The 13,926-nt window shown below is 37.8% G+C and overlaps 1 protein-coding gene across 3 annotated transcripts in view; it reads left to right on the forward strand.

The window, feature by feature from the left end:
• The window catches only part of LOC139452158 (fibronectin type 3 and ankyrin repeat domains protein 1-like), a 133,740-nt gene that overhangs the window by 104,184 nt on the left and 15,630 nt on the right, over positions 1 to 13,926 (forward strand). For all 3 annotated transcript variants that reach the window (XM_071233504.1, XM_071233505.1, XM_071233506.1), the window contains one exon: positions 11,647 to 11,861. In XM_071233504.1, the coding sequence (XP_071089605.1) occupies positions 11,647 to 11,861 (215 nt within the window). The remainder of the gene's footprint in view (positions 1 to 11,646; positions 11,862 to 13,926) is intronic.

The raw sequence follows: 13,926 nt of genomic DNA on the forward strand, positions 1-13,926 counted from the left end.
AGTGCAATTGTTCATTTTATGTTGGTTTTATGTGGTACCTCCAATGTTTAACCCAGCCCAAGTTTTGGGACCCTCTCTGGGGGGTATAGCGGACCTTATGCAGAGGAAGATTTGTCAGGTATGGGCCGTTTTGTACTTAGTAACATGTACCTGTTCATCTAAACTTACTTTCATCTGGTACTTTGAATGTATACTCTAGTCAAATTTTACCAGAGTGTCCACTGAGTGCATTAAGGGTCAACATTCAGGGGTGCCTGGCAGGCCTTATGCAGAAGATGATTTGTCTGGCAATGGGTATTTTGTAATAAGTAGAGTGTAATAGTTCATTTTATGTTGATTTCATGTGGTACCTCCATTGTTTAATCCAGCCCAAATTTTGGGACCCTCTCTGGCAGGCCTTATGCAGAGGAAGATTTGTCTGGTGTGGCCCATTCTGTACTCTGTGAGATGAACCAGTTCATTTACACTTTCATGTGGTACCTTCAATGTTTGATCCAGCCTTTGAATGGTCCCTTCTTTTGGGGGGCCAGGGGCCACATGCAGCAGGGGCTCCCCGGCAGACATCCATATATGATTATGTTGGGTTAAACAGTTAATGTTCCTGTGTTCGGATATTGGTACCTTGTTCGTTTGACCAAAGTGCTCTGGGCTGCCGGTCTATTATTAGAGAATGCAGCATTGTGTACTCTTACAGATGTGTCTGGTGCAGTCGCGTTATTAACTGGTGCTATTTTATCAGCCGCTTCTGTGATGAAGACACGAGTGAGCGATAACTATAGACGTTCATCATGGTATGATGATGAATGTCTTTGTAAAAAACATGAACGGTGCCATTATTTAAATGCGTTTAGAAAAACTAAAGACAACTCAATTCTTATTAAGTATAACAAAGTTTGCAATGAATACAGATAATATGTAGAATAAAGAAGGACCAATATGCACAATGTAAAAGGAGTGACCTAGAAAATCCTGCAGCGGGAGACTCAAAACGTTTCTGGGACAGGATAAAGCGTGTGTCTGGACGACCACACCGCCCCATCCCTATTGATACACAAGACTGATGAGGACTATTTCTCGTTGCTGTATTCCGAACAGATGGGTATTCAGGATGATCTTGGTGAGGTGGAGGACATAGTGACATGTCCAGAATATGTGCAAGAACTAACACTTGACATATTAGATTCTCCAATCACAAGATCCAAACTTTATGATAGTATCAGTGCCCTGAAAAGTAATAAAACAGCTGGTCTTGACAACATTCATAGTGAATATCTAAAATATTTGTCCGCTGTTTTAATACCTTATTTAGAAATCATATTTAACAACATTTATCAAAACGGTGTTTTTCCTGAATGTTGGGCTACTGGGATAATTATCCCAATACATAAGAAAGGGGGTGCCTCTGTTCTTGATAACTATAGAGCTATAAGCCTCCTGAGTATCCTCAGTCAAGTTTTTACATCTATTGTAAACAGAAGACGAGTGTATTAGGCTGCAACACTTGACAAAATATCTGAATGTCAGTCAAGGTTTCGAAAAGGTTATTCAACTATTGATAACTGTTTTGTTTTAAATTCTGTCACTCTTTCACGTAAAGGCGGTAAATTTTATATAGCATTTATTGATTTCTCTAAAGCATTCGACTCCATTCAGTGTCATCTTCTATGGAAGCTATTGTACAAACATGGTTTGAGTTCTAAAATGGGTAAAATGTTACAATCCATCTACAGTAATGTAAAAACTTGTGTTCGTTCAAACAACAGAGTATCTGGTACATTTGATTTCTTCATGGGTGTGAGGTAAGGGTGTATGCTTAGTCCTTTTTTGTTTCAGTTTTTTATAAATGAATTGGTTACAGAAATGGAACAAAATTGTCGTTTTGGTGTTCACTTACATCCGGAATGTATTCATATTCTTCTACTTCTATTTGCGGATGATCTTATTGTGTTTGGCAATACTGTCAACAACTTACAAATGAAGTTAAATATCTTGCATGATTACTGTTGTAAATGGGAAATGTCAGTGAATTTATCGAAAACAAAAATAGTTATTTTTAAAAATGGCGGAGGTTTATCACGTTGTGAAAAATGGTATCATGACGGAAATGCGGTTGCTGTTTTGGAATGTGTCAAATATTGGCGTTCTCTTTTAAATATGCAGGAATCCTGCTTACCCAAAAAATGTTACAATATGTTGCATTTGTACGATGCACAAGGCCACGTAAATTGGGTAACAAAACTTAAAACTGTTAATTTTAGATTAGGATTTGGTGAGGTCTGGTTCTTTCAAGCATGTTGTAATAAAACCGTATTTTTAAATATGTTACGTCAACGGTTAAAAGACTACTTTTCTCAGGTTTGCCATAGTGATTTATCTGAAAGCCCCAAAATGGCTTATTATGCACAGTTTACAACATCCATTTCATGTGAGAACTATTTGAGTAGTATTACAGGAAATAAATTCAGAACAACATTGACTCGTTTTCGGCTTGGTTCTCACAATTTAGAAATTGAATGTGGACGACATTATAATATTCCTCGTGAATTTAGAAAATGTAAAGTTTGTAACTTAAACCATATCGAAAATGAATATCACTTTTTGTTAATTTTTCCAGCTTATAGCCATCTTAGGCAAAGTTACATAAAATCTAAATTTTACATCTTTCCAAATATTCTGAAGTTTAATACACTACTGTCATCGCAAGACCCTATTATCAATATGAATACAGCAAAGTACTTGTTTTATGCCAATGTAGTAAGAACACAAATATTCCAACATGTACAATGTGCAATTATGTTAAAACTGCTTTTGTTAATAAACAAAAAAATGTGTATTATATCTAATACTGTTTGCACCTTAATTGTATTTCGTCTGTGCAAAAAGGCCCGTGGCCTACAAGTACTGAAAAAAGTGAAGAAGATACACAGCTGACAAGGAGTGCCAGTTTGGTGACAGACATTCCATTGAGAGGTTAAAGTGCATTTGCTAAAAAAGACAATAGACAAGGATTAGATATGAACATTGTTTCAAACTGGTAGTGCAGTGTACAACATGATCCAGTAGAAACCTAGATGGCTTGTCAGTTAAGACATATTGAGTTTCAGGAGAAATCACACTCCATTGTCTAATGTAATCAGACCCAGTTCAGTGTATCAGTGTAGGCAGTGTAGTTTATCATAAACATAATTTGGTACCAGACATTCTGTGTTTCATGTGTCTGTAGTAGAGGATCAATAGCAGATCATGCACATGAACGAGATACTAGGTCTAACATGGACTAGCGACCACAAACCCAGTATGACAGCAGCAGAAACAATAATGTCAATCAGCACCTGTGTTGCTCATTGAAGCTCTTCAGAACATAGTCAAGATTTAAGCTGCATTAAGCTAATGAGAGAACCAAAGTGTACTGACAATGGTAGGCAGCATACAGCATATTTGACAGCAGTTTTCCCATGGCACCAAAATGACAATACCTAGGAATTCTTTACACATGGACAGAACTGTGCAAAGAAATGAACATAGTGAACTGAGGATAGTAATTTATTTAGTTGATAGACTATAGCCATCAAGGCGGGGGGAAATGGACAGAAGGACTGTGTGCGAAAATGCAGCAGTAAAAACAGTGCGCCAAACCGCACCCAAACGAACATGAAATGGAAATGAAAATGTTGTGTTATACGTGCAAGAGGCACTTAACATGTTAAGCAACTGTGGTTTTGAGTTGAGTTGTGCAAATGATGTCAGGTGGCAACATGTGCTTTTCGTTTAGTCCCAATACGGGATTTTAAAATAGAAAAGTTGTTATAAAACAACATAGTAACTGAGTTCACATGTAAAAGTGAACTTATCCTCAAATATGATTCGCTGTGCAGAGTTGCGTCCCTTGGGCATGCCAAAAACCTATGATTGTGGGTTCGAATCCCGGTTTGCCCGATTCTGTTTCTAGGTTTGTCAGCACCATACCTGTGCTTGTGGGTTTCACCGAAGTGGTAAACGTCTGAGACCTGCATCACTTCGGGCTTTCCTCCCACATTAAGCTGACACGCTGCGATATAACTGGAATACTGTTAAAAGCGGCGTTAAACCGAACTCACTCATTCACTCACTACTAATAAGGAATATTTGCACACTACTAATAAGGAATATTTGCAATGGTTGTGGTTGAAAAGCTCTGAGCTTTAAACTGTGATGTTATGCTTGTAATGTAGTGCCAATGACATTTTGTTTTCATGCTAATACTGATCACTATTTGTTATTACAAAATTGCTAAGGTTAGACCCCAAATACCCAGGTTATTCCTAACTACCTCAAAGTGGGGTTGGCATCTCTGCATTCTCTGTTATGTTTTTGACTTTTATGACCTGAGGCTGGTCTAATATAATATAGCAGACAAGGAGTGACATGTACACAACTGTTAACTGGTCAGTTACACACTAGAGGTTCGCTAGTTGACATGTACACAACTGTTAACTGGTCAGTTACACACTAGAGGTTCACTAGTTGACATGTACACAACTGTTAACTGGTCAGTTACACACTAGAGGTACGCAAGTTGACATGTACACAACTGTTAACTGGTCAGTTACACACTAGAGGTTCACTAGTTGACATGTACACAACTGTTAACTGGTCAGTTACACACTAGAGGTTCGCTAGTTGACATGTACACAACTGTTAACTGGTCAGTTACACACTAGAGGTTCGCTAGTTGACATGTACACAACTGTTAACTGGTCAGTTACACACTAGAGGTTCACTAGTTGACATGTACACAACTGCTAACTGGTCAGTTACACACTAGAGGTTCACTAGTTGACATGTACACAACTGTTAACTGGTAAGTTACACACTAGAGGTTCACTAGTTGACATGTACACAACTGTTAACTGGTAAGTTACACACTAGAGGTTCACTAGTTGACATGTACACAACTGTTAACTGGTCAGTTACACACTAGAGGTTCACTAGTTGACATGTACACAACTGCTAACTGGTCAGTTACACACTAGAGGTTCGCTAGTTGACATGTACACAACTGCTAACTGGTCAGTTACACACTAGAGGTTCGCTAGTTGACATGTACACAACTGCTAACTGGTCAGTTACACACTAGAGGTTCGCTAGTTGACATGTACACAACTGTTAACTGGTCAGTTACACACTAGAGGTTCGCTAGTTGACATGTACACAACTGTTAACTGGTCAGTTACACACTAGAGGTTCACTAGTTGACATGTACACAACTGCTAACTGGTCAGTTACACACTAGAGGTTCACTAGTTGACATGTACACAACTGTTAACTGGTAAGTTACACACTAGAGGTTCACTAGTTGACATGTACACAACTGTTAACTGGTCAGTTACACACTAGAGGTTCGCTAGTTGACATGTACACAACTGTTAACTGGTCAGTTACACACTAGAGGTTCGCTAGTTGACATGTACACAACTGTTAACTGGTCAGTTACACACTAGAGGTTCACTAGTTGACATGTACACAACTGCTAACTGGTCAGTTACACACTAGAGGTTCGCTAGTTGACATGTACACAACTGCTAACTGGTCAGTTACACACTAGAGGTTCGCTAGTTGACATGTACACAACTGCTAACTGGTCAGTTACACACTAGAGGTTCGCTAGTTGACATGTACACAACTGTTAACTGGTCAGTTACACACTAGAGGTTCGCTAGTTGACATGTACACAACTGTTAACTGGTCAGTTACACACTAGAGGTTCACTAGTTGACATGTACACAACTGCTAACTGGTCAGTTACACACTAGAGGTTCACTAGTTGACATGTACACAACTGTTAACTGGTAAGTTACACACTAGAGGTTCACTAGTTGACATGTACACAACTGTTAACTGGTCAGTTACACACTAGAGGTTCACTAGTTGACATGTACACAACTGCTAACTGGTCAGTTACACACTAGAGGTTCACTAGTTGACATGTACACAACTGTTAACATTTTGCTCGCATTTTACCCAAAGCCAAATGTAAAGAAAGGCTTTTAAATCTCTGTTCTATTGTCCTTGTAACTTGAATCTGCAAAAGAAAATATGTGTGCATTATCTATGAAGGTGATAATGTTTCACTGTGGCACTGACAATAAGGCTACTTCCTTGATCAGGGTTGGGTCAGTCCTCACTCTCAACAGTTTGATAATGTCAACTGATGGTTTCAGTGACAGAACATTAGCTGCTTCGGTGTTTCCATGCCCACCCAATACCATCCTCATGTAATGACCTTCTGTAATTGAGGTTCCGAAGTAACTGACTGGTTGGATTTCATCAAGTTCTTTGGAAACCTCATTCAACATTATTTCTTCTTCCCTCTCTGCCTGTTTGATGATTAGTATGTTTCAGGGCTCCACATTGGGGGTGTCATGAAATACCTTTTGTAAGTAACTCTTCAATAGTGTTATGGAGATTAGGACATAAATTTGACATAATGGCATTGGTCAAAAAGTGCAAATGACCATGTAGAAAATCTCAAAAGTCACCTCTCGGATAAAATGGAGGACAAGAAATGGTGTAGCATTAGCAACTGCAGTGAAAGAATAATAGGTTCAATTGTTTTGAATCAGTTTGGAGATGTTTTCTTTATTCATAGCTAGCCTGAAAATAAAGTTAGTTAATGTTACGGCCTGTTTGTGCATCTCCTGTCTTGCATCTTCTCCTCAAAAAACGCTTATTCCTATTGATAACACTCACATTTGTTCAAGAGATTTTCAGTACGTCTGCCACAACAGCCTTATTGAGAAACTATCAATCATTAACTCTTTCAACACCGCAGGCCGGTTACTGACACTGGCCCAGAAGCCTTGAGTCCCCAGACACCACAGGCCGGTAGTCACATCAAAGTAGTGTTTAATTTTATGAACCTACCAGTCATAGCATTCATTTTTTAAATCTATCACATTTCACAATGTCTGAAGTTAGGTATTTCATTTCAATTTATCATATTTTATCAAAAGATTTAAAATTATTTACTATTTCCAACAATGGTATTGAAAATAAAATTTTTGGACACACACTTCGACAACGGGTTAACATCTAACATGTCAAAGAGCAAAATAAAGATGTTTCAACTAACTCTTTAAATATATTAAATAAGGTTATAAATAAAATCACAAAGTTGTCAAACTAACATCTATTAAAGTTATTATATTCATCTCATCGTCTGATCACATGTAAAGTGTCAAGTGACATCTCGGCTTTCATCGTCTCGATTTCTAGGCTTGGAGTCGATGCTTTATGCCAACATATATGCATGAGAAATCTTTGCCACATCTCGTAACCTAGCAAGATACATCCACAAAGTTCCATATTTATATGAATCACAATTTCCTGGTTAAAATGTTCAGAATAACACAATTAAATCAAAACATTTCGTCAAAATCTGAAAATTATCATACACAAGGATGGTACCATGGTTGTTATTTAATTGGCTGCCTTAGGTCATGTGCTTAAATTTGACCAATCACGAATATTATAGCAGATTTTGGCAAGAAAGCATCATTACAAACTAGTTTCTATCCAATAAGATTGCATGTTACAGCTATGAAAATACTCCAGGGGAGGTTACTTTCATATTTGTGAAGAAATAAGCTTTCTAATTATGCCTGACATTGAAGGCTTCGACGCACATGTCATTCATACATTGTTTTGGCTTCGAAAACAGAGCTATTTCCTCATGTAACTGAGTGGACAGCAACTGTTATCAGGAAATAGGTGATGACAGATACTATTTATAGTTCTTTTTTAAATAATTTTTTGATTACATAAACAATCAAAATAAAGAAAAATAGTTAAGTGGATTTTGTGAATTCTTATGTCTGCTAAAAATCACCAAATTTTTGCTTTTTGGGTCCTTTACGTTGTGAATGTGTTGTTCTACACCTGTCCTAACTCTCCCAAAGCCTGTCGGAGGTTTCCCTTTCCCAGGCTAAAGCAAGGAAAACACAATATTGCTGAACTTTTTTGATTGTAATATGATACAATGATAATATAACATGTGACTGGAACCCACACTGCTCTGTTTATATAATAACACTATGTAGTCATGGAACATATCACTGATTGTAATTGTTGCAGACAGTTGGACTGTTCTTGGGGTACATGGGAGAATATTCTTCCCCTTTTCAGTTAAAGCAAGGAAAACAATAGTGCTGAAAATACTTTTTCCCCACCAAACGTCAGTGATACCAAGCACACATATACACATGACTGGAATATATTGCTCAAATCATACACTAACAATGTGTATTTTATTCATGGAACATGATCAACAACAGTAATATTATTTACTAATCTAGATGTACATAGTAGATTATTACTTCTCAACATAATGTTCACAGATTGAATGAGAACATACTTTTATGCCACTATTCACATATGATTCACATGTACAATTACTAAAAACATTTTTCATTAATAGTATTAAACAGTACATATGGTACATAACAATAAATCTGTCAAATTGTCAATTCTGTATAGGGGATGAGATGTCGATCAGTGACTGTGTCACCAGTAATTACATTGCATTCACATCGAAAGTGATTATAGGACCCCCAAACAATGTTTTAATGTCCAAGGTTGTGGCTACAGATCATGAATGTTAATCCAGAACACCAGCAGATCCCCCTCTTCAACAATTAAGTGACAACCTCTTCAGTCGACTACCACATCTGCCTACCTGCTTGGATCTGGAACCACCATTGTCCTGACAGTCCTCGAACCAACAATTATCTTGAAGACTTTCATTGGCGGCTGAAAAGTAGAATAGCTGAAACATGTCCGAGCATTAAGAGTTCCTGGAGTACCGTAAATCAAGAAGGTTGAGGATGCAGGCAGGGTCAAGGAACTCGAGTTGGATCATAGTGCCACATCTTTCGACAACTGAACGCATCATGCGACTCAAGCATCACCTCTGCTGTGGAAGGAAAAAACTCACTTTAGTTCCTGGATGCTGCTGGTCATCTTCTCGGGCTTACTTAATTGAACTTTTCGAAACAATCAAATTAGTGAGGACTCTAAATCCAATTCTTCTGCTTAACTCAGGATAGGGAACACTATATTCCTAGACTCTATATCAGTTTGTGTTTTACATGCCATTTGTTAGTTTTCTGTTTGTGTTATAAAAATCTACAATCTATCTACTCTTTTTGTTTTGTATTTTATATACCTGATCCAGTGGATGAGACTTTGGATACACATCCGCAAGATTCTGCCATGTTCTTTAAAGGCTTTTGGTGAAATAAAGATGAAGGCCTTTGTGATGTCTCAAATGCTGACAGTGTTAAGTAGACAAAGTTCTGCACCAGTGTTTTTGTTTTCATTCTGTACCTTCAGTCTTGAAATAAATTGCTATGATCCTGCTTTGTCTGGTGGACACATGCCTTTATTAATATTATTACACTAAAATGGTTAAGGTTGTTGTTTGATATTTTTTATTCAGGTGACATTTTCAGACATAAAGTAACAGTCTCAGTCATTAAGAGAACTTGTCCATCTTGACTAAATGTCTGGCAGCAGTCAGGAACTCAAGAGGAGTATTTAGTCCTGCTCAGTACTGGTCATTATGTCTTGACAGCCTCTGGTCAATCTCACTGTAAGCCCTGTAGAGGGGTGAGGCACCGTGGATCATCTGGGCTAAATAGGAGTTGATGACAACCTTTCTGTGATCCGAAGTATTCGACTTTCATGGATTCGCTAGGTTGGAACCAAGAAATCCATGAAAGGTGTTTTATGAATCTATACAGTTCCTTCTTCACTTTGAGTCAACTGCATAAAACAAAATTCTTACAACATTTCCTACTAAAACCAGGCCTTGAATTATCATGAAAGCATGCATAGGATGGTGAGTTAATCTGTTTTGAAGTGGAGTCGTTAGAAAACTCCAATGCGTTGACCAGCCTAAATGTGCACAGGGGATCGTAACAGTCCTTGACACTAAACAACATACTCCGTAGCTATTGTTCCCTGCACGTATATGTAGACCTATCCAGGATGACAGGGAACACACCGAAGCAACAGCAAAGGACTAGCCAATGGAACAACCAGTTTTGAGAAACAGTTAACCACATCAAATATCCCTTTTTTTAATCCCTGAGATATCAATGAATTGGTATTGCTTGGACAAAGTATTGAAGAAGCAGTGAAGACCTAAGAATAACCTGCATTTTACTTAACTGAATAGTACATATAGCATGGGGACAAACGTGTAACCAATCCGTGTTATTTTTTGTTTCGTGTAGTAAATATATACAAAAAGTATGTCAGTCAGTGTTGCACTGTGATCTTTTTCTTGATATTGAAGAAATGATAACTTTACAACTTATAAAAATAGCCATTATTCATTTCAAGATCAGTGAAAGAATTGTCTATGTTTTATTTCTCAAGAGGAAGTGATCAGTGATAAGGTATGTTAAGAAGTTTACAAAACTCAGCTAGCCTTTAAAGTGAACTTTATCTCCATGTCATAAGAAATATCTCCAAATTGACAACAGCAGGCATATGCAGCACTGTCTTCCCAACCTTTTCCTGCAAATTGCTGTTGATCTGTCATATGCTATTTTGTTTGCAACCAGTTTCATGGTCCAATTGTACTGATGATTATTCATTCAAACTTTTATGCATCAAATAGTTTACACATTTTTTTTAATGGATTTTTTAATTCCTATTTTATCAAAATCACAAAAAATATGCTAGAAATTGATTTTGTTTATGGAACACTGTCCAACATTTTCTTATATCGTATCATACTTGTCAGTGTAGCATCTCAGAGAGTTGCACCAAGGGACATAAACAAAACAATCTATTGCAGTTGATTTTATTCTATTTGATAATAAAATCATAAAACTAACCCCCCAAAATTAAGATAGACTTTAGCATAGGATAATATGTCATGGTTTTCTGGATTTGGTGCTGGTGATATGTTTCAAGACAAGGATTAGCAGCATGTCTTGACATTGTTTGTGTCATAGTTGACTAGTCTCTTCAGTCATGTAGTCGTGACATCTTGTACTTTTCCTACAGTCAAAGCGAGGATGGAATATGTAATAGTCCAAATGACAAGGTGTCTAAGCTGATGGCAAGGTGATGGCGAGGTGTCTGAAGCTGTTGACAAGGGGTCTTAGCTGATGGCAAGGTGTCTGAAGCTGTTGACAAGGGGTCTAAGCTGATGGCAAGGTGTCTGAAGCTGTTGACAAGGGGTCTAAGCTGATGGCAAGGTGTCTAAAGCTGTTGACAAGATTCTTGTTTGTTGTTAGGATGACCCAATTATGCCCCACACTTGAAACTGTAACACCCCTCATTTGACCCTATCATGCCCTAACTTGATCTACAATGCCCCTCGTATGACCCAATTCTTCCCTTGTCCTAATATGGTCTCTGATGCCCCTCACTGGACCCTGTAATGCCCTAAATTACAGAACTGGAGTATCTGTACTGAAAGATTGTCAGCTGTATTTAATAAATGGGTAGACTGTTAAGGTATGATTTTTACAAGATCAGAATTTAACTGAAGATAAAATCAAAAGTCAAAATCAACAATTTCCTTCAGGTGCAGTAGAAAAATAGTTATGTGTTCATATTGTCAATCAATTTTCTCTTTGTGTTTTTGTTTAGTTTGATGCTGTCATGTTTTACTGGTCAACTGGAGGTGGTGAAACTGCTGCGCAAATACAATGCTCAATACGATGACTTTGACCGTGGAGGATCTACTGCCCTGCACTGGGCAGCTGATGGTGGCAATGTAAAGCTGTTAGACTGGATGATACACAATGGAGCAGACGTCAACATGAGGGATCACCATTCTGGCTGGACACCCTTGCTTAGATGTGGTTTGTATATATATAAAAGTCAAAAGTTAATCATGTTGATATTCCTAGTAAATTAATACAAGCTTAGTCATAACTTGAAGCCATTTGCAATGAGGAATGTGATCAAAATGTTCACAATATATTGAATGCCATTACATACAGTTTACAAACTCGCAGCTTTGTCTGTCATATTGTTTTGGTCATGTTAAGGAATGCATGTAATGAATGTGAAACTTTGCACATAGTGGGGCATACAGCTTGGCTTCTATTTGCATGATCTGTAGTGGTCAACATCTCACTGAACATGTCCAGTAGTGGGCACCAGTGGTATAGTCATCATAAGCACCTCAATTCACTCTGCTGAGTTGAATCCCTTATGTAGCAAGAATCCTATAATCATGGGTTTGAATCATAGATTTGCTCTGGTTATTATTCTTGGTTTGTCTGCTATAGATTGTGAGGATATAGATCACATGTATGTACCACCAGTCTGTCAAATTTTTGACAGGCCTGAAAGGACATTGTACTTTTTCGACTTTTTGTTTCATATTGTTTGTTACAATAAGGAAGTTCAAGTTTGTTGTAGGCATCAGTATTAGAATTTCATAATGGCTGCCTGTTAGCCATCTTTGATTACAAAAAAATAAATAAAAACCTACTTCTCCAAAACTCAAAGGGCCACCTGAGGCCTGAAATTTGGTGGGTAAGATGGTCTCCATATGTAGCTTCATATTTGTTTTGAGGCATGGTGATTTTGGAAATCAAATATGGTTGCCAGCAGTCATACTGGAAAATCATAATTTGTCTTAAACATCTTTTTAGAAACCACTGGACCAATGATGCTGAAATTTCACATTCTTCTTCTTACCAATGATGACAGCTGTATTTGTTCAAGTGGTTTGAATCCAATTTTCAACAATCAACATTCCTTTGCTATCAGGGATAATCGGTTTTGACCTTGGCACATGGTGGTCTGACATTGTGATCATGCAGTTCAAAATTTCTGCCAATAATTCTACCAAAAGGAACAATGACAGGACATAAACTGTCTTCATCATGTTGCTGGTCATTCAAATGCCCATTCACAACAACCAAATCAGTTTGCCTGTCATGTGTGATACAGTGGTCAAGAATTTTTGTCCTGACATACCGCTCCCCACGAAGTCACAAGCAACGTTTTCTGCATTCTGAGAATTGTAGGCAAAACCATGATTCGTCTGCAAACGTGGTGTAATGCTATTGGTGCACAATCGTTGCAGCCTATGGTAAGCTGTTAAGGCCACACCTTTCATAGAGCTGTTGTTTAAAGATTGATGTTGAATTCATCTTCCTGTTATTATACAGAATTCTGTATCGATAACCGGAAGCAGATTTTGATCTGTTGCTTAATACAATAAATTTAATGAGATGATCTTGTCTAGGTGTAATTTTTTTAAGACCTGCCACTCTCTGGTCTCATTACAATCTCAATGCAGGTATAATATAGGGTACGACAGTCGAGAAATAACACTTCCTGATTTGCTAAACATTTGGGCAACTTAGGTTATTGTTGTTCCACCCTCTATCTATTGTATCCACAATTAGTTATTTTGTCTGTTCGTTGAGATGTTTTTGAATTTTATATGTGTACTGGGTTTAACTGCATTAGTGAGTGTCAGTTTCCCTATAGGTGCTCACACTTTTGCTTCTGTGTGCATGTTCATCACATGCTGTTCATGGTTGATGTGAAATTTCATTGTGATTAGATGTTGCGTTCAGATCAACATCAAGCGACTATGCTTGTCGTAAAAGGCGACAAACGGGATCGGCTGGTCAGACTTGCTGTAAGACTTGGTTGATACATGTCATCGATCCCAATTGCGTGGATCGATGCTCATGATGTCAATCACTGGATTGTCTGGTCCAAACTTTATTTTAAGAGATTATTTTACAGACCACCATCATATAGCTGGAATATTGCTGAGTGCGGCGTTAAACAACAAACTAACAAAACAAACAAACAGATCCGCATGACGGTGTGTTAAATGTACACCTCAACAACAGCAACATTTACATCATTGGTTCCCTTAGTGTTTGTCTGTGGTAT

This window comes from Haliotis cracherodii, unplaced genomic scaffold (assembly GCF_022045235.1).
Source record: "Haliotis cracherodii isolate W230 unplaced genomic scaffold, xgHalCrac1.p SCAF_9, whole genome shotgun sequence".
In the NCBI taxonomy this organism is placed as follows: Eukaryota; Metazoa; Mollusca; class Gastropoda; order Lepetellida; family Haliotidae; genus Haliotis; species Haliotis cracherodii.